General features: G+C 35.6%; 1 protein-coding gene across 1 annotated transcript; it reads right to left on the reverse strand.

The window, feature by feature from the left end:
• Positions 1-20,492: 20,492 nt before the first annotated feature.
• Positions 20,493-20,930, reverse strand: LOC118847349 (uncharacterized protein C3orf14-like). The gene has a single exon (XM_036755813.1). The coding sequence runs from the start codon at positions 20,928-20,930 to the stop codon at positions 20,493-20,495; it is 438 nt and encodes a 145-aa protein (XP_036611708.1).
• Between the last annotated feature and the right edge of the window lie 7,049 nt (positions 20,931-27,979).

The raw sequence follows: 27,979 nt of genomic DNA on the forward strand, positions 1-27,979 counted from the left end.
CAGTAATTCATGGAAGAACCATCAAATATAGAGGTTTGTTATATGGGAATATGTCCTGATACTTCAAAAATGTGACATGGAAGAAGGTATTGGATTTAATGTGAAGGTTCCTGTGAATTAGGGCAGAATCATAGTATCTGTAAATAAAAGATACAGATCATTACATTTAAAAGGGTCAAAGGATTTAGAATTGTCCAAAGCAGATTTGGAATTAATACAAGGATCAAAATCAACTGCAAAGTTGTTCCTAGGAATCAATGACCAGGATTAAGGAACTAAGGTTTTAGTACTAATAGCATATTGAAATTGATGAGGAATATTTAATTGCATTGTTTTCACTATTCTGCTGGTATAGATCATCATCTGCTTTTTTGGGAAGAGTTTCTATATCAAAAATCAATTTCATAAACTCCCTTGTGGACAGGTGACTCTATGTGGTATAAAATAGTAGCTTTCCCTAACATTCAATTGTGATATGTTGCTCTGTTCAGCACTCAAGAGCCTTCATACCATGACGTCATTTTTCAGTCATTGTATTCTTTCTGAGTCTACATTTTTATGGTTTTCTTGGCAAAGAGACTGGGGAGGTTTTCCATTTCCTTCTCCAGTGTGCCCTCATTTTACAAATGAACAAATAAGAACTGAGGAAAATAGGGGCTAAGTGACTTGCTCAGTGTCACACAACTAGCAAATGTCTGAGGCCAGATTTGAACTTGTCTTCTTGAATCTAGGTCCAGCACTCTATCTTATATGCCATATAGCTACCTCTTCATAATATAGCTGCCTGGTACCTTCCCAATCTTTAGTCAAGTGACACTAGCCTCCTGTGTGTTCTTTGAACAAGACACTCCATCTCTTGGCTCCCAGCATTTTCTCCAACTATCTCATTCTTAGAATGCTCTCTTTCACCTGCTCCAACTATTAATCGCACTGAATTACTTTAAGTGCCAACTAAAAACCTATCTTCTACAGGAAGCCTTCTCCAACCACTCTCAATTCTAGTGCCTTCCATCTGTTAATTAGTTCTTATTGATCTTGCACATAGCTTATTTTGTATATATTTATTGACACATTATCTCTCCCACTATATTATAAGCTTTTGAAAGTCAAGGACTACCTTGTACCTATGATTGTATGCTCTTCACTTAACAAGTTTTCTGTCACATTGTAGGCACTCAATAAATGTTGATTGAGTGATTGATTGATTGATTGATTGATGCCTTATTGTGGCAAGAAGATGTTTCCACAATCCGGCTAGCAGCTTCTGTGGGGGTGTAAGATCCACCCACAGCCAGCACCCAGAAAGCTGCCAACAGCACAGGTTCTTTTGATCTGCTTAACTAAGGAAAGCAAGGTGAAGGGGCTGACAAGCTTACTTTAGTTTGGCATACAAATATCATTCACTTAGTTCAGGGAAAAAGCCAGCACCCTGAACTTCAGAGCAAATTACAAATAAAGTACAAACATCAACAGATAGACCCAATACAATTCATAGTTACCAACATCTAGGTTCAGCCCAGGAGCTCAGAAGAAAGGCTGGCCCAGAGTAACATGCCACTACTGCTGCAGCAAAAAGCTCCAAAGAACAGACAGCCAACCCCTGGTTTTTATATCTTTTTCAGTGTCAGGGGTGAGTCACACATGCGACTCACCCACGTGACCTAGAATCGTCACAAAGAGGCAGACTTAAACCCATGTGGTCTAAGCCTCTGCTCTCCCAGACATGAAAACTAGGCCCTCCCTGGAGTTAGCCCCACCTTGGGCCCCACCTTAGTTGCCAATCCACACCCACTAAGGTTTTATACCTAATAGGGGTTTGGGCCCAGGGCTTAGCACCTAGTAAGGCTCAATGAATTACTCAAAGGGAACAGAAGCCAAACTATTTAAGGGCACTTGTTGAACTAAGTGCTAAGGAGCCCATTTTTGGTTACCAACACAGGAGATGACACTGAGTTGTTTCAGGACAAACAGGAAGAATAACAACTCTTATACACCCTATTAGACTGGAGGGAATTTGAATTGAATTCCACTAAAAATGGTCATTTGAGACTTTAATCAAACAAAATTATGTCTTGCATCATGAGAAAAAAAATATGTCATGCATTTATCACGGCCGTAGTGATTCATCAGGTAACATGTCCCAAATTACAGTGAGATTATAATCAATATAAGCTGGTTACATTGAGTCTTTGAAAACATAGATCATCACTCCAAAACATGGTTCTTGAAAAACATGGATCTAGGTTGTATCTTGAGTGGTTCTCAATAATTTATTCAAAAAGTCAAAGTTCGAATTTTTTCTAGTTCACTCCTAGTGATAAATTCCATTATCTTCTTGTAAGCAAACCTAAGCTTCTGATAAGCATTCAAAGAGAAAGCATTAATTTTCGTGAAAAAATTGGATAATTTCAAAGGATAGATATGGAGATAGGACCCATTCTTTCGAAGGGAAGAGCCATTATGTGAGCATCCAGGTGAGTTCCATTTCTTATCTGCTACCACCTTCCATGGAAATAATTTAGTTTTTGAACCTTATGACAAGGTGATCTCCAAGCCTATAACCATTGAAAAAATACCCTGTAAAAGAGGGGAAAGAGTGCCAGATAAAGCAAATTTTCAATAAAACTAAAGAGAAGCAGGACCAAGTAGGCTAGGACCTCCCCCCAAAAAACATACATCTGAAATTCTGTAGAGATTCTGGTGGGGAGAATGACATTGGCCTGAAGCGAGAATTATCTGCAGTAAACGCAGCTTGACACCAGCAAAATCCCTATGTCATATTGACCACAAAATTGAATCAAAATCAGTTTATCAACCATAATTTTAATAAGAATTTTCAAGGTGGCTGAGGAGGTTAAAAAATTTTCTTTTTAAAAAGCTTCCTTGTCCCTATGAATTTTCAACCTAGGGACAGAGATAATAAATAGTTTTATGAACTAATAAATACCAAGACACACCAACATTAATAGAAACTTAACTTTAGTGGAGAAGGACATAGCAGTTGCAGTAAGGGAAGGAAAGGTTTATGTTGTGGAATGGAAATGGAAATTGACAAATCTGCTGACTGTGTCTACTTCAAACTTATTATAGCTAGTGTAAATTGTCTCCTCATTATGAAAAGATAGTCCCAAAAATTTCCCCCGTAATGAATGCCACACATCACAATGACTATTTGAAAGCTCTTCTTTCCACAAGATTTTTGCCACTTGTACTTTCATCATCTTACCTGAGGTTATTGTTTTGTATTTCAACAAAATCATTGAGACTGTTCACTAAGAGTTCCCTCTCATCTCTCATCACTTATTTACTATCCCTGTTATAAAACCCTATACCATCATCTACTTCACTGAAGTCTGATATGGAAGGGGCCATTGTGTTATTAAGGCTAAATCCTCTATATGTACATTAGGTACCATTACATTCTTCAGGTAAAAGCAGACTCCTCACCATCACCCTTGCACTAAATCCAATATTCAAACAATCCCTTTTTACTTGTTACTTTCATGCTGCCTAAAACAAGTCAAAGCTTCTTGCAGAGCTCCAGCTGTGGCTGCTTGAAGAGTCCCTGGGCCATGTGGTGGGAGGAATCAAGAGGACAATCTCAGCAGGAGTGCAGGGACTGCTTTGCTGAATCAGAGGCAGCGTTCTCTTGCTTTGCCCTGCTTGGATCTGGATCACAGTGCTGGTTGGCGGTTCTTGGGGGAGGTGGAGCACTGATGTGGTAGAGCTTGTGGTGCCTTAGAAAACAGTAGTGCAAGGCCACTGAATCTTGGGACAAAGCACTCTCCAGTCTAAAGGCAGTCATAACCTGACCAAAAGCTCAATGGTCGAGTAGTTGGCTATGAACATGAGCAGCATGCAGCATAAAAAGACTCAGAATATAGAGTCTTTTTGGGTGACAAAGGAGATAAAAATATACAGAAAAAAGAAGTCAAAAAAGTCAAAGAACCCACAAGAAAAGCCTCCAAGAAAAACATGAATTGGTCTCAGGCCATGGATGAGCTCAAAGAGGATTTCAAAAATCAAGTAAGACAAATAGAGGAAAAATAAGGAAAAGAAATGAGAATGATGCAAGAAAATCATGGAAAACAAGTCAATGACTTGCTAAAGGAGATCCAAAAAAAATACTGAAGAAAATCACACCTTAAAAAATTGACTAATCCAAATGGCAAAAGAGTTCCAAGGGAGAGAATTTGGAACTCAAAGTTCTAAAAACAAATGCTCAAAAAAAAGTTGTTTTACATTCACCCGGGAAATAAGATATACAGTCAATGGGGTATAGAAATTTATCTTGCCCTACAAGAAAATGGAAAGGGTGTGGGGGGGAGTAGGATGAAAGAAAGGAGTGCATACTGGGGAATGGCACAATCAGAATATATGCCATCTTGGGGTGGGGGAGGGTAGAAATTGGGAGAAAATTTGTAATCCAAAATCTTCTGGAAATCAATGTTGAAAACTAAAAGTATTAAATAATAAAAAGTTAAACTCAAAAAAATTTTGCTTTTTCTTGAAAAACTTTTATAAAGCTGGTAATTCAAAGAATCAAAACATTGTAAAATATATTTGAATTATTTCATCTATTTATTTCTTTTCAGTAATGTGTGTGTTTTAAATGAAAAAAGGCATATCATTTTAAAAGTGTTGAATCTGACCAACAACACCCAAATGAAAGTGGGTCCTAAATTTTCATGTTTAAACTGATGGAAATATATAATAATAACTGTCATAGAAGAATATTCCAAACTTTCTTAGATATTGTAGAGATGTAGCAGGAATGCAGCCATATTGTCCTTTTTCTTAAACAAATTTTCCTCATATGATAACAACCTCTATTATCCATACAGGAAATTGCATTTCTACAGTTTTTATCACTACATTCAAGCATATAAGGACAGTTACAATTTTAAGGTACAACTTTATTTAGATCACATTTTAGATAAGTATAATTAAATTATATAATTATTCTCATAAAAATCCCAAAAGAAAAGAAATTATAGTAGCTAAAATATTCTCTACTTTGAACAATTACATGGTCATTTTGTAGGAGATAAATAACTGGACTCCTCAGAATGAAGAAGAAAATATGGATGGGTTAAAGTGATACTTCTGTTTGGCCTGAATATTTATATCCATTTCTCATGATACTTCAAGTTGTGAGGGATATGGTATGAAATGAGATCACATTGAAATATGATTATCCTAATTTTATCAATCATTTAAAACATTTAGGTCATCTATTAGCGATTCTCCATACTCTGCCTAGGCCCACATTGTGATAATTACAGTAATTTAAGTTAATGCAAACCATAAGTACCTAACAAATCTGCTCTTTTCATGGATGAAATATTTTTAAACGTTAAAAACATTTATTTTTCTTTTAAACTGCAACATGTAGGAAGAAAATACAAAATCAAATGACAACTGGATTAGGAAGAGTGCAGCTGATTATTTACCATCAATATATCAAATTATTACAGAATACTATTAATGAGACCCTTAATTATATGTGTTTGCATGTGTGTAATTACCAATACTGTTAAAGAAACATGTCTCACCAAGTATATGAGGACTTCCCCAGGCAAATTGAGGATATGAGAACAATTTTATTCCAACAACCATGAAGGAAGCTGAGGCAAGCATTGTAGAAAGCTCAACGTTTGGTCAGACAGAAGACGCCAAGGTCATCCATTGTATAACAGACCACTGATAGTCATTTTAACTTCTCTCTTGCCAATAAACATAAATATTGCTAGAAGAGAGAGTGAGGCCCATGGCTCCGTGCAACTCTGCCTCATTTAAATCAAATTCACAGGCACGTCAAGATATTACTCTTCCAATAATTTGATGTTACTTTTCTTAAAAAATGAAAGATGAACAACCTAATGCACGTCTTCAAATTTCTGCCTGAACTTGTACAATAACCTTCCAATTGCTATCCATCCCTCAAGTGTCTCCTCACTCCAGTCTATCTTCTATTCAGTTGCCAAAGTGGCATTACTAAAGCCCAGTTCTTCTGACATGTAAATTTTCCCCTCCCCATGTAATCTCCTGTAGTTTCCTCCAGTATCAACTATAATACAATTGCTTTTAAAGCCTTTTTGCAATACTTTCCCTTTACAGCTTTCCAGTCATACATTTTACTGTATATACTGATCTGCTATCTGATGTAGCCTCTACATATACATTCATATTAAATATATTTTCAAATTAGTTATGTTGTAAAGAAGAATTGGAACCAATGGGATGATCCATTGGAAAGAAGAAACAATAACTACAATCTAGCTATATAGGTCTATGGGCTTTTCCTGATAGGGCAGTTCATTTATTGTTCTTCTACTTTTGCAGTGGCTGCTGTTGTTATCCATTGCACTCAAAGTGGATGAATGACACCATTATGTTGGAGTCAAGATACAATACATTCTACTATACATCAGTCTAAAAAGAGCTTGGAAAGCTCTACCATGTCTCAGTCACAAAAAAAAGAACATTTGACATAGAGATTTCTCTATATTTTCAAATATCATATTTCGTTTGTAGTACTGCAATTTTGCTTTGCTTGTAGAGCATAGAACCTTCTTTGATGCAGGCAGACCATACTTGGCAGTCTTGTGCCAGTATTTCTCATGTCTCACAACCGATATTAAGTTCTTCAGAGAGACTTTGAATGTGTTCTTGTACCATTTCTTGTAACCTCTTTGTGAGCACCTGTCTGTCTTTTTTGAATTCTATGTAAAATAGTCTTTTAGGTGAATGTAATTTTGCCGTTTGGGGCCTATCTGAGGTAACACTCTGCCATAGAGTTTGAATGCTTAACAGCTCACCTTGAATTATCTTGCCAGATAATGTAGAGAATCTTCCCAAAACAATTCAAATTGTAGAAGTTTAATTTTCTGGCACACCACCCAGGTTTTACAGGTGTACGAGAATGACATCACCTAATGGCTCTATAAACCTTTAGTATCCTATGCAACCGAATACCTCTTCTTTCTTTCTTTTTTTCCCCAATTTTATTTAATTAAAAAATAAATTTTTAGTTCTCAACATTCACTTCCATAAGATTTTGACTTCTAAATTTTCTCCCTTTCTCTATCCTCCCCACCTCCCAAGATGATCTGCAATCTGACATAGTCTCTACATATACATTCATATTAAACATATTTTCAAATTAGTTATGTTGTGAAGAAGAATTAGAACCAATGGGATGATCCATTGGAAATAAGAAACAAACAAAAATGGGGGGGGGGAAGTATGCTTCTATCTACATTCACACATTATAGTTATTTTTCTGGATATGTATAGAATTTTACATCATGAGTATTTTGGAGTTGTCTTGGATCCTTGCATTGCTGAGAAGAATTAAGTTTAGCAAAGTCAGTCATCACACAATGTGGCTGCTACTGTGTACAATATTCTCCTGATTCTGTTCACTTCCCTCAGCATCAGTTCATGTAAGTCTTTGTAGGTTTTTCTGAAGTATGCTTACTCATTATTTCTTATGGAGAAATATTATTCCATTATATTCATATACCACAACTCGTTTGGCCATCCCCTAATTAATGGACATCCCCTCAACTTCCAATTTTGGCCACCACATAGAGAGCTGCTATCAACATATTTGTATTTGTGGGTTTCTTGCCCATTTGTATTATCTCTTTGGGTCAAAGGGTATGCATAGTTTTACAATCTTTTGGGAATATTACCAAATTACTCTCAAGAATGGTTGGATAAGTTCACAATTCAGCTAACAATGATTTTGTGTTCAATTCTCCCACTTCTCCACCATTTATCAGTTTTCTGTTTTGTGATGTTAGCCAATCTGATAGGTGTGATGTATTACCTCAGAGTTGGTTTATTTTGCATTGCTTTAATCAATAGTGATTTACAGTATTTTTTTCTTATGACTATTGATAGCTTTAGTTTCTTCCTCTGAAAACTTCCTGTTCTTAGCCTTTGACCACTTATCACTTGAGGAATGAATTGTATTCTTATAAATTTGATGCAAGTCTCTATATATTTTAAAAATGAGGCCTGGTTATAAAAAATGTTTCCCAGCTTTCTGCTTGCCTTCTGATATTGGTTGCTCTGGATTTGTTTGTGGAAAACCTTTTCAATTTAATGTAATCTAAGTCATCCATTTCGCATCTCAAATTATTCTCTCTCTATTGTTTAGTCATAAATTTTTCCATTATCTATAAATCTGACAGTTAAACTATGCCTAACTCTCCTAGTTTGCTAATAGTATCAGCTTTTATATCTAAATTGTGTACCCATTTTGACTTTATCTTGGTATATGGTGTAAAATGTTAGTCTATGCTTTATTTCTGCTATACTATTTTCCAGCAGTTTTTGTCTGAGTAAGTTCTTATCCCAGTAGGTGGATGCTTTGAACTTCTTTACAGCCATTACTATAGACGCTGACTGCCATGTCTTGCGTACCTAACCTATTCAACTGATTTGGCATTCTCTTTCTTAGCCAACACCAAGTAGTTTCGATGATTGCTGTTTTATAATAAAATTTAAGATCTGGAATGGGTAAACCACATTTCCTATCATTTCTTTTCATGAATTCCCTTCATGTTCTGGATCTTTCTTCTTCCAGATGAATTTTGTTATTATTTTTTTCTAGCTCCATATTTTTGGTAGTTTGATTGGCATGGCACTGATTAAGTAAATTGATTTAGGTGGAATTGACATTTGTATTGTATTAGGTTGGCATGCTCCTGAGCACCCGACGTTTTTCCAATTGTTTAGATGTGACTTTATTTGCATGAACAGTGGTTTTTTTTCTTTTAATTGTGTTCACATAGTTCCTAGATATGTCTTTTCAGGTAGACTGCCAAATAATTTATCATGTCTACAATAACTTTAAATGGAATTTTCCATCTTTTGCTCTAGGGCATTGTTAGTAATTTAGAGAAATATAGATTTATTTGGTTTATTTTTTATCCTGCAACTTTGCTAAAGTTATTTATTATTTCAAGTAGCTTTTTACTTGATTCTCTAGGATTCTGTAAGTATACCATCATATTGCCTGCAAAGAATGATTCCTTCATTTCTACTTTGCCTCTTCTGATTCCTTCATTTTTATCCCCTTCTCTTATTACTAAAGCTAGGACTTCTAGTACAATATTGAATAACAGTAGTGATAATGGACATCCTTTTCTCTTATCCCCATTACAAATAATGCTTGCAAATGTTCTTAGATGCTACTTATTATTTCAAGAAAAAGTCCATTTATTCCTATGACCCCTACTGTTTTTAATGGAAATGGCAATAGGTGTTATATGATCATGTGGTTTCTGTTAGTTTTGTTTTGGTATGGTGAATTATACTGATAGTTTTCCTAATATTGAATGAACACTTCATTCTTTATATAAATCTTAACTAATAATAGTGTACTATATGGATGATAAATTGCTGTAACCTTTTTGCTACTATTTTATCAAAAATTTTTGCATCGGTATGCATTAGGGAAGTTGGTCTACAACTTTCTTTCTCTGCTTTGGCCATTCCTGGTCTAAGTATCAGGACCATATTTGGGTCATAAGAAGAATTTGGTGTGATTCCTTTAGTGCCTATTTTCCAAAATAATTTATATAGAATTGGGTTTAATTTGCATTTAAATATTTGATAGAAATCATTTATAAATCCATCTGAGCCTGGAAATTATTTCTTAGGGAGTTCATTGAAGGTTCCTTTATTTTTTTTTCCTGAAATGGCATTATTTAATTATTTTCTTTCCCTTTTTATTAATCAGAGGAATTTATGGTTTTTTTATAAATATTCATCAATTTCACTAAAATTGTCAAATTTATTGAAGTACAGTTGGGCAAAATAGCATCTAATCATTTTCATTACCTGCTCATTGGTGATAAATTCAACTTTTTCTTTTTTGATACTGGTAATTTACTTTTCTTCTTTCTTTTTAAAATTAAATTAATCAATGTTTTTTCATATAACCAGCTTTTAGTTTTATTGATTAGTTCAATAGTTTTATTAATTTCAGTTTTATTAATCTTTCCTTTGGTTTTCAATATTTTTAATTTGGTATTTAATTGGGATTTATAATTTGTCTCTTTTGTAAGGGTTAACATTGCATGCCCAATTCATTGATCTCTTCATTCTCTTTTTCATTCATGTATTTTCTATTTCATCTCTATTCATTTCTATTATGTTTCTATTCATTCATGTATTCTCTATTTCATTCATGTAAGCATTGAGAGATATAAATATCCTTTAAGAACCACTTTGGCTGCATCTCATGTTTAGTACGTTGTCTCATTATTTTCATTCTCTTGGATGAATTTATTGATTGTTTCTATGATCTGTTGTTTGACCCACTCATTCTTCAGGATTAGATTATTTATTTTCCATTTAATCTTTAGTCTATCTTTCCATGGACCTTTATTAGATGTAATTTTTGTTGCCTCATGAGCTGAATTGATGCATCTAATATATCTGGCTTTCTAAATTGGATGACATGGCTTTGTTTTTCCTAATATATGGTCAATTTTGCTGTAGGTGTCATTTACCACTGAGGAAAAAAAATATATTCTTTTCCATACCATTCGATTTTCTTCAGGGATCTACCATAACTAACTTTTCTAAAATTATTTTCATCTCATTAACTTCTTTCTCATTTGTTTTGTGATTAAATTTACCTAGTTCTGAGAGGTGGAGGTCGATATCCCCCACAAGTAGTTTTGATGTCTATTTCTTCCTGAAAGTCTCTTAAATTCTCTAAATTTGGATGCTATGCCACATTGTGCATATAAGTTTAGTAAGACTATTACGTCATTGTCTATGGTACCTTTTACCAGGAAGTAGTGTCCTTCCTTGCCTCTTTTAATTAGTTCTATTTTTGCTTTTGCTTTGTCTGAGAATTGCTATCCCTCTTTTTTGGCTTTTTTTTTTTTACTTTTGCAGAAGCATAATATGCTCTACTCCAGCCTTTCACATTTACTCTGTGTGTATCCCTCTGCTTCAAATGTCTTTCTTGTAAACAATATGTTGTAGGATCGTGGTTTTCAATCCACTCTACTATTCACTTCTGTTTTATGAGAAAATTTATTCCTTTTATATTCAGTCATGATTACTACCTGTGTCTTTCCATCCTTTTCCCCCTTGTTTATTTTTTCTCTTTTTTCTCCCTTTCCCTGTCCCATTTTTTATTTCCAACTACCCCTTATCAATCTGCCCTCCCTTCTATCTGCACTTCCCTTTTCTTTCCCTTTTCCCTTACTACTTCTTCCCTCCTTTCTATTCACTTTTTACCTTTTTCTTCCCCTTCTACTTCTTCTTACTTCCTATAGGGTAAGTCAGACTTCTATACCTAACTGATTATTTTATTCCCTTTTTGAACCAAATCTAATGAGAATAAAGTTCCAACAATGCTCTTCTCCCTCTCTACTTTCCCCTACTGTAGTACGTCCTTGCTTCTCTTCCTGTAATGTAACTTATTCTTTTCTGGTTGCCCCCTTCCTTTCTTCTGATTACAATCCCTTTTAATGTCTTAATTAGATTTTTTTTTATCATCTCATTAACTTCAACTGATGTCCATGCTTTGTATGCCCCTTCCAAATATGATAATAAAATTCAGTTCTCAAGAGTTACAGGTATCTTCCCATTCAGAGATTTAAAAAGTTTGCCCTTATTGAACACCAAGTTTTTTTTTCCTTTCCTGTTTACATTTTTATGCCTCTCTTTTACAGTTTTATACCTGAGTCTTATATTTAAAAATCAAATTTTCTGTTGAGCTCTATTCTTCTCATCCAGAAGTTTTGAAAGTCCCTTATTTCACTGAATGTCCACCTTCTGCCCTGAAACACTATGCACTTTGCAGAGTAATTGATCCTTGGTTGTATTACAAGCTCTTTTGCCTTATGGAATATCATATCCCAAGCCCTCTGATCTTTTAATGTAGGAGTTTCAAGGTCCAGCATGATCTTGACTGTGGTTTTGCCATATTTAAATTGTTTCTTTCTGGCTGCTTGTAACATCTTTTCTTTGACCGGATAATTATGGCATTTGGCTAGAATATTCTGTGGTGATTTTGCTTTGGGATCTCCTTTAGGAGGTGACCAGTGTATTCTTTCAATGACTATTTCCCCCTCTGGTTCTAGGACCGAAGGACAGTTTTCTTTGATAATTTCTTGAAAGATGCTCTCCAGGTTCCTTTCTTTTCTTTTCGTTTTTCCATCATAGCTTACAGGTAGACCAATAATTCTTATATTATTTCTCCAGGATCTATTTTACAGGTCAATTGTTTTTCCAATAAGGTATTTTACATTTTCTTCTATTTTTTCATTTTTTAAATTTTGCTTAAATATTTCCTGATGTCTCATAGACTGATAAGATTCCCCTTGCCAAATTCTACTTTTTAAGGAATTTTATTTTAGTGTATTTGTTTCCATTTGTCCAGTTGTATTTTATAAGGAATTGTTTGGTTTTGTCTTTAGTCTAACCCTGGCATTTCCCTTTATTGATAATTTTATTTTTACATAGTTGGCATTTTCTGATACCTTGCCTTCTTCCCCAGTAATTGTTTTCTTTTTTCTGTTTTTTTTTAATTTTTAAGATTAATTTATTTTTATTTTTTAACATTCATTTCCACAAAATTTTGAGTTACAAATTTTCTCCCCATTACTCCACTCCCCCCCCCACTCCCAGATGGCATGTATTCTGATTGCCCCCTTTCCCAGGATGTCCTCCCTTCTATCACCTCACTCTTCCTTTTATTTCTTTCCCCCTTACTTTCTTGTAGGGCCATAGAGATTTCTGTACCCCCTTGCCTGCATATCTCATTTCACAGTTGTATTTAAAATCAATTTTTAACATTTTTTTTAGAATTTTGAGTTCCAGATTCTCTCCCTTCTCTCCTCACCCACCGTCCTTGACAAGGCAAGCAAATCAATATAAATTACAGATGTATTGTTATGGGGAAAAAATTCCATAAGAATCATGTTGTTAAAGACTAACTATATTTCCCTCTATCCTATCTTGTTCAGCATTTATTCACTTTTCTCCTTTGACCCTGTTCCTTTTCAGAAATGTTTGCTTTTGATTACCCCTCCCCCAATCTGCCCTCCCTTCTATCATTCCCCCTCATCCCCTTCCCCTGGACTTTCCTGTAGGTTCACTCATTTCCTTTCACCTACCCTGTTTTCCATTCCATTATAACAACTTTTTCTTGCCTCTTTTATGTGAGAGAATTTACCCCATTCTATCTCTCTCTTTCTACTTCTCCCAATATATTCCTCTCTCGCCCTTTAGTTTTATTGTTTTTTATATCATCCTTTCATACTCAATTCACTTTGTGCCTTCTGATGGTCTGTCTTTCTGTCTCTCTCTGTATGTATGTATATATGTTTGTATACGTGTATGCGTATGTGTATGTGTATGTGTATGTATATGTATATGTATATGTATATGTATATGTATTTGTATTTGTATATGTATATTCCATTCAACTACGCTAATACTGAGAAAAAGGTATCATGAGTTACAAATATCGTCTTTCAATGTAGCAAGGTAAACAGTTCAACTCTAGCAAGTCCCTTATAACTTATATTTCCTGTTTACCTTTACATGCTTCTATTGATTCTCGAATTTGAAAGTCAAATTTTCTATTCTGTCTGAACTTTTCATTATCAAGAATGCTTGAAAGTCTTCTATTTCATTGAAAATCTATTTTTTTGGCGCTGAAGTATTACATTCCATTTTCCTGGGTAGGTGATTCTTGGTTTTAATCCTAGCTCCTTTTACCTCTCATATTTCAAGCCCTTAGATCCCTTAGTGTAAAAGCTGCTGCATCTTGTTATTCTGATTGTGTTTCCAAAATACTTAAATTGTTTCTTTCTGGCTTCTTGTGATATTTTCTCCTTTATCTAGGAATTCTGCAATTTGGCTACAATATTCCTAGGAGTTTTCCTTTTGGGATCTTTTTCATGAGGCATTTGGTGTATTCATTCAAATTCTATTTTCCCCATCTAGTTCTACAATATTGGAGGGTTTTCCTGATAATTTATTGAAAGATGATATCTAGGCTTTTTTTATCATGGCTTTCAAGTAGTCCAAATTTTTTTTAAATTCTCTCTCCTGGATCTATTTTCCATCTTTAGTGGTTTTTCCAGTGAGATATTTGACACTGTCTTTTATTTTTTTTCATTCTCTTCATTCTGTTTTATAATTTCTTGATTTCTGATAAAATCATTAGTTTCCATTTGCTCCATTTTCATTTTTAAGAAATTCTTTTCTTCAGTGAGCTTTTGGGCCTCCTTTTCCATTTGGCCAATACTGATGCTTAAGGGATTCTTCTCCTCATTGGCAATTTGGACCTCTTTTGCCATTTGGGTTAGTATATTTTTAAGGTGTTATTTTCTTCAGTATTCTTTGGATCTCTTTTAGCAATCTGTTGACTCATTTTTCATGATTTTCTTGCATCCCTCTCATTTCTCTTCCCAGTTTTTCCTCTACTTCCCTTTCTTGATTTTCCAAATATGTTTTGAGCTCTTCTATGGCCTTTGACCAATTCATATTTTTCTTGTAGGTTTTTTACTTTGTTGTCTTCTTCTGGCTGTATGTTTTCATCTTCTTTGTCACCAATGTAAGATTCTATAGACTGAGTTTTTTGTGCTGTCTGCTCATTTTCCCAGGCAATTATTTGAATTTTAGCTCTTTCTCAAGATGTGACTGCTTTCAGAGTGTAGACTGCTCTTTCCCAAGTTCCAGAAGTTTTATGCTGCTCTTTTCAGAGCTACCTCTAGGAACCTGTAAATTTTTCATTCTTCTGAGGTGGTATGATCCAATGAGGGATATTAACTCTTCTACTGTCCTGGTAGTTACTGGTACTTACTCTGGTCTGTGAGTGACCTCAAGCACTCTTTTCTGCCTTGGAACTGCTATGGTGACTCCCTCTCCACAGCCACCACAAGCTCTGCCACACCAGCACTCCTTCTCACCCAGGACCACCACCCAGGACTGTGACCCAGATCCAAGTAAGGGAAAACAAGAGAATCCTGCCTCATTTCCAGCAATAAAATCCCTGTTCCCTTGTTCTGATAAGCTGCTTGATTCCCCCCACTACCTGTGAGTCTGGAGCTCCAGAAGCAGCCATTTCTAATCTTGCCACTGCCACCATGGCAGCCGCCCCCTCTGCTGGCACTGCTGCCCCCACTGCAGCCACCTCTGGGTTGAGGTTAGATGGAAAATTTCTCTCACCTTGGTCAAAGAACGTTTTCTCACTGACTTCTAACTTGTCTTTGGAATTTGTCCAGAAATTGTCTTCTATATTCAATTTTTGTCCTTTCTTTCCCAAACTGTTTACTTTCCCTTGTATACCTCTCATTTCTTTTCCCAATTTTTCTTATACCTCTCTTATTTGCCTTTTGAAATCCTTCTTGATCTCTTCCAAGAAGGCTTTTTTTTTTTGCTTGAGATCAGTTCATAATCCAGTTTTATATTTCAGATATGGGTGTATTGACTATGTTGTTCCCTTTTGAATTTGTGTTTTGATCTTCCCCATCCCCATAGAAATAATCTATTTTCAGTGCCTGTTTCTTCTTTTTGTTCATTATTTTTATCTATTTTCTGCCTCTTAAAGTTGAGTTTTCCTGATGGAGCACAGGGAGCACAGTCCCAAGGTTCTTGTGCTGGATACCAGGGGCCTGGTCCCTATCTTTGTGTCCTGTGGCCTCAGGTGATAGCAGCTTACCTCATGCTGAGCTGGGTTCCTAGTGTTGGTACCTGGTATTTGATGAGGTCAGGTGTGGTTTTTCTACATTTCCTTAGGGCTACACTGAAGTTCTCTGAGGTAGAACAGCAGTCTAGAAGGTGGAGGACACTTGCTCTCCTGTACTTCACTAAAGCATGAGGAGATTTGGTTGCTAGAGGACTCCAGCCTGCTTAGAGTCAATGTGAGGCATGTGGAAGTTCAGCTGCTGGAAGACACTTGCCTTGCAGTGGTTCTCTTAGCTGGAGTTTGCCACTTCCCCTGGCCACACCAAAGCATGAGGGAGTCCTGGTGTCAGTGCTTGTTTGCTCCACCATCCTGGTGCTCAGGATCACCTACTGTTATGTCAAGGTAGGCCTTGTGGCTGGCCTGGCAGGACACCTTCAATCCTGTACCACTCCCTTTCCACCAGAGCAAAAGGAACTTCTCCCACCAATCCTCCATGCTTCCTTGTCCAAAACACTTCTGATCCTACCCCCACCCCATTTTTCTCCTAGGTCTGTGGTTAGTGGATTTTTCCTGGGGCAATGTTTTCTTGGGTTTTAGAGGTCAATAAGGGTGAGTGAGAGTGACTTACTTCTTAATCCACCATCTTGCCTCCTGCAAAAAGAACTAATACCTTTTCTTTGCCATATTTTCTTTACAGTTGCTATAATTCATGCTTAAAATGCTCTTTCTCCTTTTCTACAACTCCTGGTTGCCTTAAAATCTCTGCTACAATCCTGTCTTTTCCATGAAGTTTTTCCTAATCTTTAATAAGACTATCATTTTCCCTTTGAAATTTCCTTTTGTATATCATATATGTATTTATCTTCTACATTAGAAAATGAGTTCATCTAGGGAAGGCATTTTCTTTGGCTTAGGTTATATTTGCATCCCTAGTTTTTACACGGTGTGTGGCACATTGTATGCACTTTTAATAATAGTTATTCATTGACTGATTCACTCATTCATAGCTCTATGTATCAGCAAAATATCCTATCTACCTCCCTGTGCCCCCATCCTTTTCAGTATAACAAATTCATTTTTAGGTAAAATTTAGATTTCTGCATGATTTTTTTTTCAATCAGTGGAACAACTTGTTTTATTACTGAATATAGAAATATAAGTTTCCAAAATTCTCTCAAGGCTGAACCCATAATAATCTGGGTATCACAAGCAGAGGAGAGCATTACTACATATTCTTGGTGAGCACACTACTGATGGATATCCATAACGAGAGGATGTTGCCCTCCGTGATTAGAAAGTAATCAACCATGTGATCACATTTTTTTACCTGAGTAAAGAGGGTAGATACCTCCCCCCACCCAGTTGACATATGGCTGTTGTTGTATTCACAGTGCTTCATTTACTGATTGAACTTTTGGTCACAAATCTCTGCTCATAAATGCATCTTTAAAATAATTGAATGTTATGTATTTTAAATTCCTTTATTAACCATTCTGCTGAAACATTGGTGAGTTTTGGATGTATGAATACATTTTCTGATGTCAGGTTGATAAATTATCTACCCTTGTCTTTATTTTTTAATATCAATATTATATTTTCACTGATTGTGAGTCTTATATGTTATATATATGTATATATATATTTGTATATGTACATATATATGTATACGTACATATATATGCATATATATACATATATATACATATATATATACGTATGAAATGTCATAGAAATATGCCATGATCACAGAGATTAGATTAATGGTAATCAACTCAGCTTCTTTTTAGTACTTTATTGTGTCATGAAATAACCATGTATTCTCAAAGATTATGGTAGTGGAACACTGGCTTTATCAATTTCTACTTTATTCTACCTAATTGTTCCCTATGGTATGACATTGGTAACTACCCTCTTCTCTAAGATATCTTTTTTCTTCCTGGCTTTTTAACACAATGTTTTATGTCAGGTTGCCCCTAATAGTCTGACCTCTTAATATTCTTTGCGGGATCGACTATGAGATCATGGTCACTAGCTGGAGATATAACACATGTCACTGTCATTGTTCTTTTTCCCTTACTTTCCTACACTCATGTTGTGTGTGTGTGTGTGTGTGTGTGTGTGTATGATTTTATCAGCCCAACTCTCTTGGTTTTCATTATCAACTCCATGATCATGACTCCTAGGCATATCTTTTCCAGGGCCAGTGTCTCCCCTGAGCTCCAGTTTTACATCAGCAATTGTCCTTTGAATATTTTGAACTAGATATATTGCAGAAATCTTGAATTCAGCATGTTCAATGCTTAACTCATCTTTTAACCCAAAACCTTCCTTTCTACCAAACTTTTGTTTTTATTTTGAGGATAGTTTTTTTTTCCAATTACCTATGTTTGTAATACTGAGGTCATGCTTAACTCCTAACAATCTCTCATTTTGAATATGCATGGGATTACCAAATTTTGTCATTTCTACCTTTACAACATGTTTTACATTTGTCCCCTTCTATCAATTCAGGCAGGTATGACCCTAATTCTGGTTCCTATCATCTCTTCTCTAGACAAGTACAATCATTTCCTAATTGATCATCTTGCTTGATACCTTTCTCCACTCTAATACATTCTCCTAACAGGCACCAAAGTGATTTTCCTAATGTGCAAGTTGCACCATGTTACTTCCTTCCTCAAAAAAACTTCAAACTTCCCTATTATCTCTAGATTCATATACAAACTCTTTTGTTTCAAATGTAAAATCATAATTTTTCTTTTAATTTAAATCTTCAACCTTATCACAACTTAATCCCTTCTACAGTGTAGCCAAACCGGCCTTTTTACTTTCTCTTGTACATGATACTCTCCCTCCTAACTCACTGAGTTTACACTAGCTTTATGCCATGCAAAGAATGCACTACTTCCTCAACTTACTTTTCAAAATCCTTATTCTTCTTCAAAGTTATCTCAACCACTATGTGCATGTCATTCAAGGATAAGAACTAAGTTATTTTTGTCTTTATATTCTCAATGTCTAATTCAGTGTTCAATGTGTAATGGATGAATAATAAATGCTTTCTTGTTGTTTAAAGAGGGGCATAAAAATTTTAAAAATTAAGAAATGTATTTTGATTGAGGTGGCATGAACTAAGCCATAGATAATTTAGGCATTACATGGGGGATAACCATGCAAAGTGAAAGGAGTGCTTCATAAATTCTTGTTGCTTGATTAGTTCAAAGGAGATGGAATGCTTTATACAGGGAACAGCATATTATCTGTTGCTTGATTAGTTCAAAACAGGTGGAATGCTTTATACAGGGAACAGCATATTATCTAATTTATATTGAACATAGAGTTTGTGGTTATTATCCTGGAAAGCCTAAATTATAACCAGATGGTAAAGAACTTCAAATAACACACACACAAAATGTATATTTTATCTTAAGGCAAGAAGAGTTAAATAAAGGCTCCTGAGGGCCACCAAGTGGCACAGGGCATAGAATGCTGGGCCTGAAGTCAGGAAAACTCACCTTTCTGAGTTCAAATTTGGCCTCAGATGCTTTCTAGCTGTATGACCCAGGGTAAGTCACTTAAGTCTGTTTGTCTCAGTATCCTCATCTGTGAAATGAACTGAAAAGTGAAATGGCAAAGTTTTCTAGTATCTATGCCAAAACAACCCCTAATGGGGTCATGAACACTTAGACATTTTGAAATAACACATCAACAACAACAGCAGCCAGAAACATTCCTGAGCAGTTGAATGACATAGTCCCAGCCCTCAAGGAGCTTGCAACCTGATGGAAGTGACATACAAATTTATGTAGGATAAAGAGGAAATAATTAATGTAGGGAAGATATTGGGATTAAAGTTTCCTATAGACCTCCACTCCTACTCAGTAGCCTATTGGAAATATTGCATGTTCAGGGACTCATCTCCACATGTCATCTCTTTTATCATTTTAATGTTATCAATGGAGTTGTTGTGGAAAAGATATTGGAATGATTGTCATTTCCTTCTCCAGCCTCTGTATGTGTGGATCACAATGAAATGTGGCAAGTCATGAAAAAGACGAGGACCACATCATTTTACTTATCTCCTGAGGAAGTTATATGTGGGCCATTAAGAAACAGAACTGAACATGGAATACATAATTGGTTAAAAATCGGAAAAGTCTGTATATTGTCATCTTTTATATTTAAATTATATGAAGAGTGTATTATGTGAAATTTTAGGCTAGATGAATCAAAAGCCATAATTAAAGTTGCTAGGATAAATATCAACAATCTCAGATACACAGATGATGCCTTGCTGATGGCAGGAAATTGGGAAGAATTAAGAAACTCCTTAATGAGGGTGAAAAAAGACAGTACAAAAGCTAGTTTGAAGTTTAACTAAAATAAAAAAAACAAACAACCACACACACACACACACACACACACACACACACACACACACAAACACAAAAACTAAGATGTTGACAAATGGTCACATCACTTTTTTCTTTTTTTTAACCATTAATTTAATCTTTCAAAATCATCTTTCAAAATTTTTCTTTTACATTCCTAAAAGTTTGATGAAATGACAGATTAAAAGTAAAAACAATTCTCATCATCCTATAAAAAGACTGTAATGAATTTCAATCCTGGTTTAACAAAATTTCCAGTAAATTTTAAAAGTCTCCCTACTGTCAGACAGGTAACAGAATACACGCTAATGTATGTCTTTAGATAAACAACTTCCTTTGGGTTGATACAATGTCCAGGTAAGTTTTTCTTTCCTGATCAGGCATTCTGAAGCAGAGAACTGAAAACAACACCTTTCTTGTGGTTATCTCTCTGTGACATCTCTGACGTCATTTCTTGCTGGATTTTGATATCTAACACCAATGGGATATTGTGTTCTTCCTAAAAGAAACTGCTCCCACTTGGGGGCCTGTTCTTGTGCTGATGCCCAGTAGAGAGTCTCAAGACTAACCATTTCAGGATGTGATCGTATATGTACCTTTTTTTCAAGTATCTTTTCTAATGTTCTTATATCATTTAAAAGGTTCTGATTCCTTGTATAGGCTAGCTTAGCTGCTTTTATATGAGATGACTTTTTTTCAGTCTTCTGGCCACTGTGATCATTCTCCATTTCTTCAAGTAACAGTAATCTTTGTGCTAGTCTTGTTGGGCCCTCCTTCGGGGGCCTAGGGCCCCTCCGATGGCTCCAGCATCCCCCTGAGCCACAGCTGGAGCCAGACTGGCCTTCCTCTTGAGGATGCATGATGCGCCCTCCTGCACACATCACTTTTTTTCAAATAGAAGGGGAATAAATGGAAACAGTTTCAGATTTTATGTTATTAGCCTTAAAGATCGTTGCAGATGTTAACTGTAGCCTTGAAATAAAAAAAAAAAAACCTTCGGGGAGGAGTAAAGGTGGAATAATAAAAGCAGAGACTTACTTGAGCTCTCAGATAAATCCCTCCAAACACCTATAAAATGACTCTAAAGAAATTGTAGAGGTACAGAATGCATGAACTGACAGAGTGAAAAAAGTGGCCAGCACAAGTTGGCCTGAATGGCTGCTGGGAAGGGTCTAATGCACAGTGCTTGGAGCTGAGCACAGTCTAGTGTGGGGAATGCACAGACAGACCAGGCCAGAGCAGAATGGGTTGAGCAGGGTTCAGGGCACTGAAACAATGAGCTGTGGCATTTTCCAGACATGTAAACACACAAAAGTCAAAGACAACTTAGCGGGTCAGTGGAGAAACTCTGTTGGACCTCGGTGAGAAAAGAGTTCTGTCTGGCCCTAGCCCTGGGGCAGCAAAGGTGGCTGCAGCAGCTGTTTCGGAGTTCCAGGCAAAGAGATGATGGGGAATGAAGTGGCTCCTCAGAGCAGGACTGCAGAGATCACTTTGCTGACCCTGAGGCAGGATTCTTTTGCTTTGCCCTGCTTCAGTCTGGGTCACAATCTTGGTGGGTCCTGGGGTGCGGAAGAGCTCTGGTGTGGCAGGACTTGTGGTGGCTGTGGAGGGGGAGTCCTCTTACCAGTTCCAAGGCGGAAAAGAGTGCTTGAGGTCACTCAAAGACAAGAGCACAGGCCAGGAGAGGAGTAAACCCCTCTCATTGGATCATACCACCTCAGAAAAAATGAAAATTTATAGGTTCCTAGAAGTAGTTCTAAAAACAGCAGCACAAAACCCCTGAAACTTGGGACAGAGCACTCTCCACTCTGGAAGCAATCATATCTAGACAAAGAGCTCAAAATTCAAGTAATTGGCTGGGAAAAGAGCAGACAGCATGAAAAATTCAAACTATAGAATCTTATTTTGTTGACAAATAAGATTAAAAAATACAGTTAACAATGTCAAAGATCCTACATCAAAAGCCTCAAAGAGAAATATAAATTGAGCATGGAAGAGCTCAAAAAAAGATTTGAAAAACCAGTGAGATAAGTAGAGGAAAACTGGGAAAAGAAATGACAGTGACACAAGAAAATCATGAAAAATGAGTCAACAGCTTGCTAAAGGAGATCCAAAAAATACGGAAGAAAATAACACTTTAAAAATAGACTAACCCCTTCAAGTAATGCATTTTGGCAATTCCAAAAAGCATTACTGGAAGAGCTAAAGGAGGATTTTAAAAACCAAATTCGGGTAAAAGGAAAAATGGAAAAAAATTGAAAAAAATTCAACACTGATGAAATCAAGTATTTTAGGAATAGGAACAGCGAAATGGCTATGGAGATTTAGAATCTAAACAGAGAAAATGACACCATGAAAGGTAAAATCAACCAACTGGAAAAGGAGACTCAAAAGCAAAATGAAGACAGCAACTTATTAAAAATTAGAATTGAGCAAGTGGAAAATAATGACTCTATGAGGCATGAAGAAGTAGTAAAACAAAATGTAAAGAATGAAAATAATAGAAGAAAATGTGAAACATTTGATTGGGAAAACAACTGAACTGGAAAATAGATACAGGAGGTAAAATCTAAGAATTATTGATCTACTGGAAATCAACAATGAAAAAAAGAGCCTTGACAGTATCTTTCAGGAAATTATCAAAGATAACTGCCCAGAAGCCCTAGAACCTGTGGTTAAAATAGTCAGTAAAAGAATCCAACGATCACACCATGAAGGAGAACCCAAATTGAAACTTCCAAGAAATATTGTAGCCAAATTTTATAATTACAAAGTCAAGGAGAAAATACTGCAAGCAGCCAAAAAGAAATAATTCAAATATTGTGGAACTATAGTCAGGATTGCGCGGGATCTCTCAGCTTCTACATGAAATGACAGGAGAAATTGGAATAGTACAGTTATTATGATAATTGAAAGTGATACACATAGACTGTGGATGTCTGTATAAAATAACTGATATAAGGATAAAAACCATAATTAAGAAATGTAAAGTGAAGGTTCTGGGAGAAGATGTAAGGAAGTAGTAGAAAAGGGTAAATTGTATCAAAATAAGTGGCACAAAAATACACTATAGTAGAGGGAAAGATGGGAGGGAGAAGAGCATTATTTGGTTCAAGAAAGGAATAATGTACCATGATAAGTACAGAAATCCAACTTGTCCCAGAGGCAGTAGGAGGGGAAATGGGGAAAAAAGGGAGGGATGTGGTCAGAAGGGAAGGAAGAAGTAGCAAGTGGAAAACAGGGGTGGAATCAAGAGGGAGGGTAAACTGAGGAAGGAAGTGGTCAAAAGCAAAACTTTGTTGAGGAGTGGAAGGGGAAAGAGAGAAATAAAAGCATAAATGGGGGAAATAAGAAGGACAAAAAGACACAGATAGTAATCATAACTGTGAATGTGAATGGGATGAACTCTCCCATAAAACGGAAGGAGATAGCAGAATGGATTGAAAACCATAATCCTGCAATATGCTGTTTACAAAAAACACATTTGAAACAGGGGGATACAAAAAAGGTAAAGGTAAAAGGCTGTAGTAAAATATATTGTGCCTCAGCTAAAGTAAAAAAAAAAAAACAGGGGTAGCAATCCTAATCTCAGACAAAGCAAAAGTAAAGATAAATCTAATTAAAAGGTAAGGAAGGACATTACATCCTGCTAAAAGGCACCATAAACAATGAAGCAATATCATTGTTTAACATAAACGAACCAAGTGGTATGGCATGCAAATTTTTAGAGGAGAGATTAAAGGAGTTACAAAAAGAAATAGATAGCAAAACTACAATAATAGGAGACCTCAACCTCCCCCTCTCTGAATTAGATAAATATAACCTCAAAATAAACAAGATAGAAGTTAAAGAGATGGACAGAATTTTAGAAAAGTCAGATATGATAGACCTCTGGAGAAAAATGAATGGGGATAAAAACGAATAAACTTTTTTTTTTCCTCAGAGGTACATAGCACATACTCAAAAATTGACCATGTATTATGGCATAAAAACCTCACAATCCAGGCAGAAGTTGTCAAAGCATCCTTTTCAGATCATGATGCAATAAAAATTATTTATCATAAAGAACCATTGAAAAATAAGCTAAAAATTAATTGGAAACTAAATAATCTAATTCCAAAGAATGATTGGGTCAAAGAACAAATCATAGAATCAATTAACAACTTCATTCAAGAAAATGACAATAATGAGGCAACATACCAAATCTTATTGGATGCAGCAAAAGCAGTTCTTAGGGGAAGTTTTATATCTCTAATTGCTTACATGAATAAAATAGGGAAAAAGGAGATAAATGATCTGGGCACTTTAGCAAAGTTGCAGAATTATAAAACAAACCCACATAAATCCTTGGGATTCCTATACATTACTAAGAAAGCTCAATAGCAAGAGCCAGAAAGAAAATTTCTATTCAAAGTTCCTGTAGACACTACAAAATATTTGGGACTCTACCTGCCAAGACAAACCCAGGGCCTATGGGAACAAAATTATGAAATACTTTTCATGTGAATAAAGTCAGATCTAAATAAATGGAAAAAATATCAGTTTCTCATGGTTAGTCTGAGGTAATACAATAAAAATGACAATTTTACCTGAATTAATTAACCTATTTAGTGCCATACAAGTGGAACTACCAAAAAAACTATTTCACAAAGTTTGATAAAATAATAAGAAATTTAATCTGGAAAAAGAAGAGGTCTAGAATATCTAGGGAATTCATGAAAACAAATGGTAGGGAAGTTGGCCTAGCCATATTAGATATCATACTGTAGTATAGAGTAGTAGTCACCAAAACAACCTGGTACTGGCTAAGAAATAGAATGGTGGATCAGTGGAATAGGATAGGTACACAAGATGCAGTTGTCGACTATAGCAGTCTACTCTTTGATAAACCCAAAGAATCCAGCTTCTGGGCTAAGAATTCACTATTGGATGAAAACTGCTGGGAAAATTGGAAAATGGTATGGCAGAACCTGGGCATTGTCCAATGTCTTACACCATATACCAAAATAAAGTCAAAATGGGCTCATGATTTAGGAATAAAGGTTGATACTATAAGCAATTCAGGAGAACAAGGAATAGTTTACCTATCAGATTTATGGAAAAGCAAAGAATTCATGACCCAACAAAAGACAGAGAGCATTACAAAATGTGAAATGGATAGTTTTGATTATGTTAAATTGAAATGTTTTTGTATAAAAAATCCAATGCAATTAGTGTCTTTATAGAGGCCTCATCTCCAAAATATAAAGGGAACTAAGACAAATTTGCAGGAATACAAGTCATTCCCCAATTGAGAAATGGTCAAAGGATATGAACAGGCAGTTTTCAGAGGAAGAAATTAAAGATATCTATAGGCATATGAAAAAATGCCCTAAATCACTACTGATTAGAGAAATGAAAATCAAAACAACTCTTAGATACCACATTTCTCCTGTCAGATTGGCTAACATGGCAAAACAGGAAAATGATAAATGCTGGAGAGGATGTGGGAAAATTGGAACATTGTTACATTGCTGGTGGAGTTGTGAACTGATCCAGCCATTCTGGAGAACAAATTGGAACTACACCCAAAAGGCTATAAAAATGTTCATTCCCTTTGACCCAGCAATACCACTTTTAGGTTTGTATCCTAAAGAGATCACACAAGTGGGAAATGGAGCCATATTTACAAAAATATTTATAGCCCCTTTTTTTTTGTAGTAGGAAAGAATTGGAAATCAAGGGGATGCCCATTCATTTGGGAATGGCTGAAGAAGTTGTGGTATATGAAGGTAACAGAATACTACTTTGCTATAAGAAATTGGGATCACGTGTACTTCATAATAACCTGGAAAATCCTACCCGATATAATGCTGAGTGAAGGGAGAGAGCAGAATGGGGAGAACATTATATACAACCGCAGATATATGGATTCTGTGATGAATAACCCTGATAGACTTCACTTTTCTCAGCAATACAAGGTGCAAAGACAACTCCAAAGGACTTATGATGGAGAGGGCTACCTACATCCAGAGAGAGAACTATGGAGTCTGAATGCAGATTGAGGTACACTTTATGCTTGCCATTTTTCCCTTTTTTATCTTTTCTTTTTTTCATTTTTTTGTGTCTTCTTTGTTGTGATTCATTCTTTTAGTCATAATTGCACTTTACAACTGACTTTTGTGTAAATAAATTCAATGTGAAGTTATATTTAAAATATATATCAGATTCCATGCCACCTTGGTGATGGTGGTGGGGAGGAGGGGAAAGAAAATCTGGAACTCAACGTTATATGCAACTGAGTGTTGTAAACTAAAAATAAAAAAAAATAATTATAAAAAAGAAAAGAATCAGGTCGTTTTTGAAAATTTGTATATATAGAAAATGCATGTGGATTGTAATAAATATCCAATAAAGGATAAAGAAAAAAATAAACTAACCCAAATGGCAAAAGAGGTCCAAAAAGCCAATGAGGAGATTTATGCCTTAAAAAACAAACAAACAAACAAACAAAAAAACCCAGAATTGGCCAAATGAAAAAAAAAGGTCCAAAACCTCACTGAAGAAGATAATTACTTAAAAATGAAAATGGAATAAATGGAAGCTAATGATTTTATGAGAAATGAAGAAATTTTTAAACAGAACTAAGAGAATGATAAAAATAGAAGGTAATATGAAATATCTCATTGGAAAAACCACTGACCTGGAAAATAGATCCAGGAGAGATAATTTAAAAATTATTGGACTACCTGAAAGCTATGAAGAAAATATGAGCCTCGAAATCCCCTTTCAAGAAATTATCAAGGGAAATTGCTCTGATATTGTGGTACCCAAGGGTAAAATAGAAATTGAAAGAATCCACCAATCATCTCTTGAAAAAGATCCCCAAAGAAAAACTCCCAGTGATATTGTAGCCACATTCCAGAGTTCCCAGGTCAAGGAGAAAATATTGCAAGCTGCTGGAAAGAAACAATTTGGGTACTATGGAAACACAATCAGGATAATGCAAGATCTAGCAGCTTCTACTTAAGGGATCTAAGGGCTTAGAATATGATATTCCAGAGGTTAAAGGGACTAAAAGCAAGAATCACCAACCCAGCAAAACTGAGCATAACACTTCAGGGGAAAAATGGATTTTCCACTAGATAAAGGCTTTTGAAGCATTCTTGATGAAAAACAAAAAAAAAACCCAGCTGAATAGAAAATTTCACTTTCAAATACAAAAATCAAGAGAAGTATGAAAAAGGCAAACAGGAAAGAGAAATCATGAGGGACTTACTAAACTTGAACTGTTTACATTCCTCCATGGAAAGACGATATTTGTAACTCATGAGACCTTTCTCAATCTTAGGGTAATTGAAGGGAATATACACATGTAAAGAAAGAGGGCAATTCACAGGGTGAAGAGCCGATGTCTAAAACAATAAAATTAAGGGGTGAGAGAGGTATATATTAAGTGAGGGAGGAAGGGAGAAATAGAATGGGGTAAATTATCTCCATAAAATTGGCAAGAAAAAGCTTTTATTATGTAAGGGAAGAGGGGGAAGGCTACAGGGAATAAGTTAACCTTACTCTTATAGGATTTGACTTAACTAGGGAATAATATACACCCTCAATTGCTTAGTTTAGCCTACAGGGAAGTGGGGGGGTATAACAGGGAGGGGGTTGATAGATGTGAAGATAGTGGCAGGGAGGGGTGATCAGAAGCAAACACTTTTGAAAAAGGACAGTGAAAGGAGAAAATTGAATAAAATGGAAGACAGGATAGGATGGAGGGAAATATAGTTAAGTCTTTCACAACATGACTTTTATGGAAGTGTTTTGAGTAATGATACATATATAATCTATATTGAATTGTTTGGCTTCTCAAGGAGGGTGTGTGTGGAAGGAAGAAGGGAGAGAATTTAGAACTCAAACTTCTAAAAACAAA

This window comes from Trichosurus vulpecula, chromosome 4, assembly GCF_011100635.1.
Source record: "Trichosurus vulpecula isolate mTriVul1 chromosome 4, mTriVul1.pri, whole genome shotgun sequence".
Lineage (NCBI taxonomy): Eukaryota > Metazoa > Chordata > Mammalia > Diprotodontia > Phalangeridae > Trichosurus > Trichosurus vulpecula.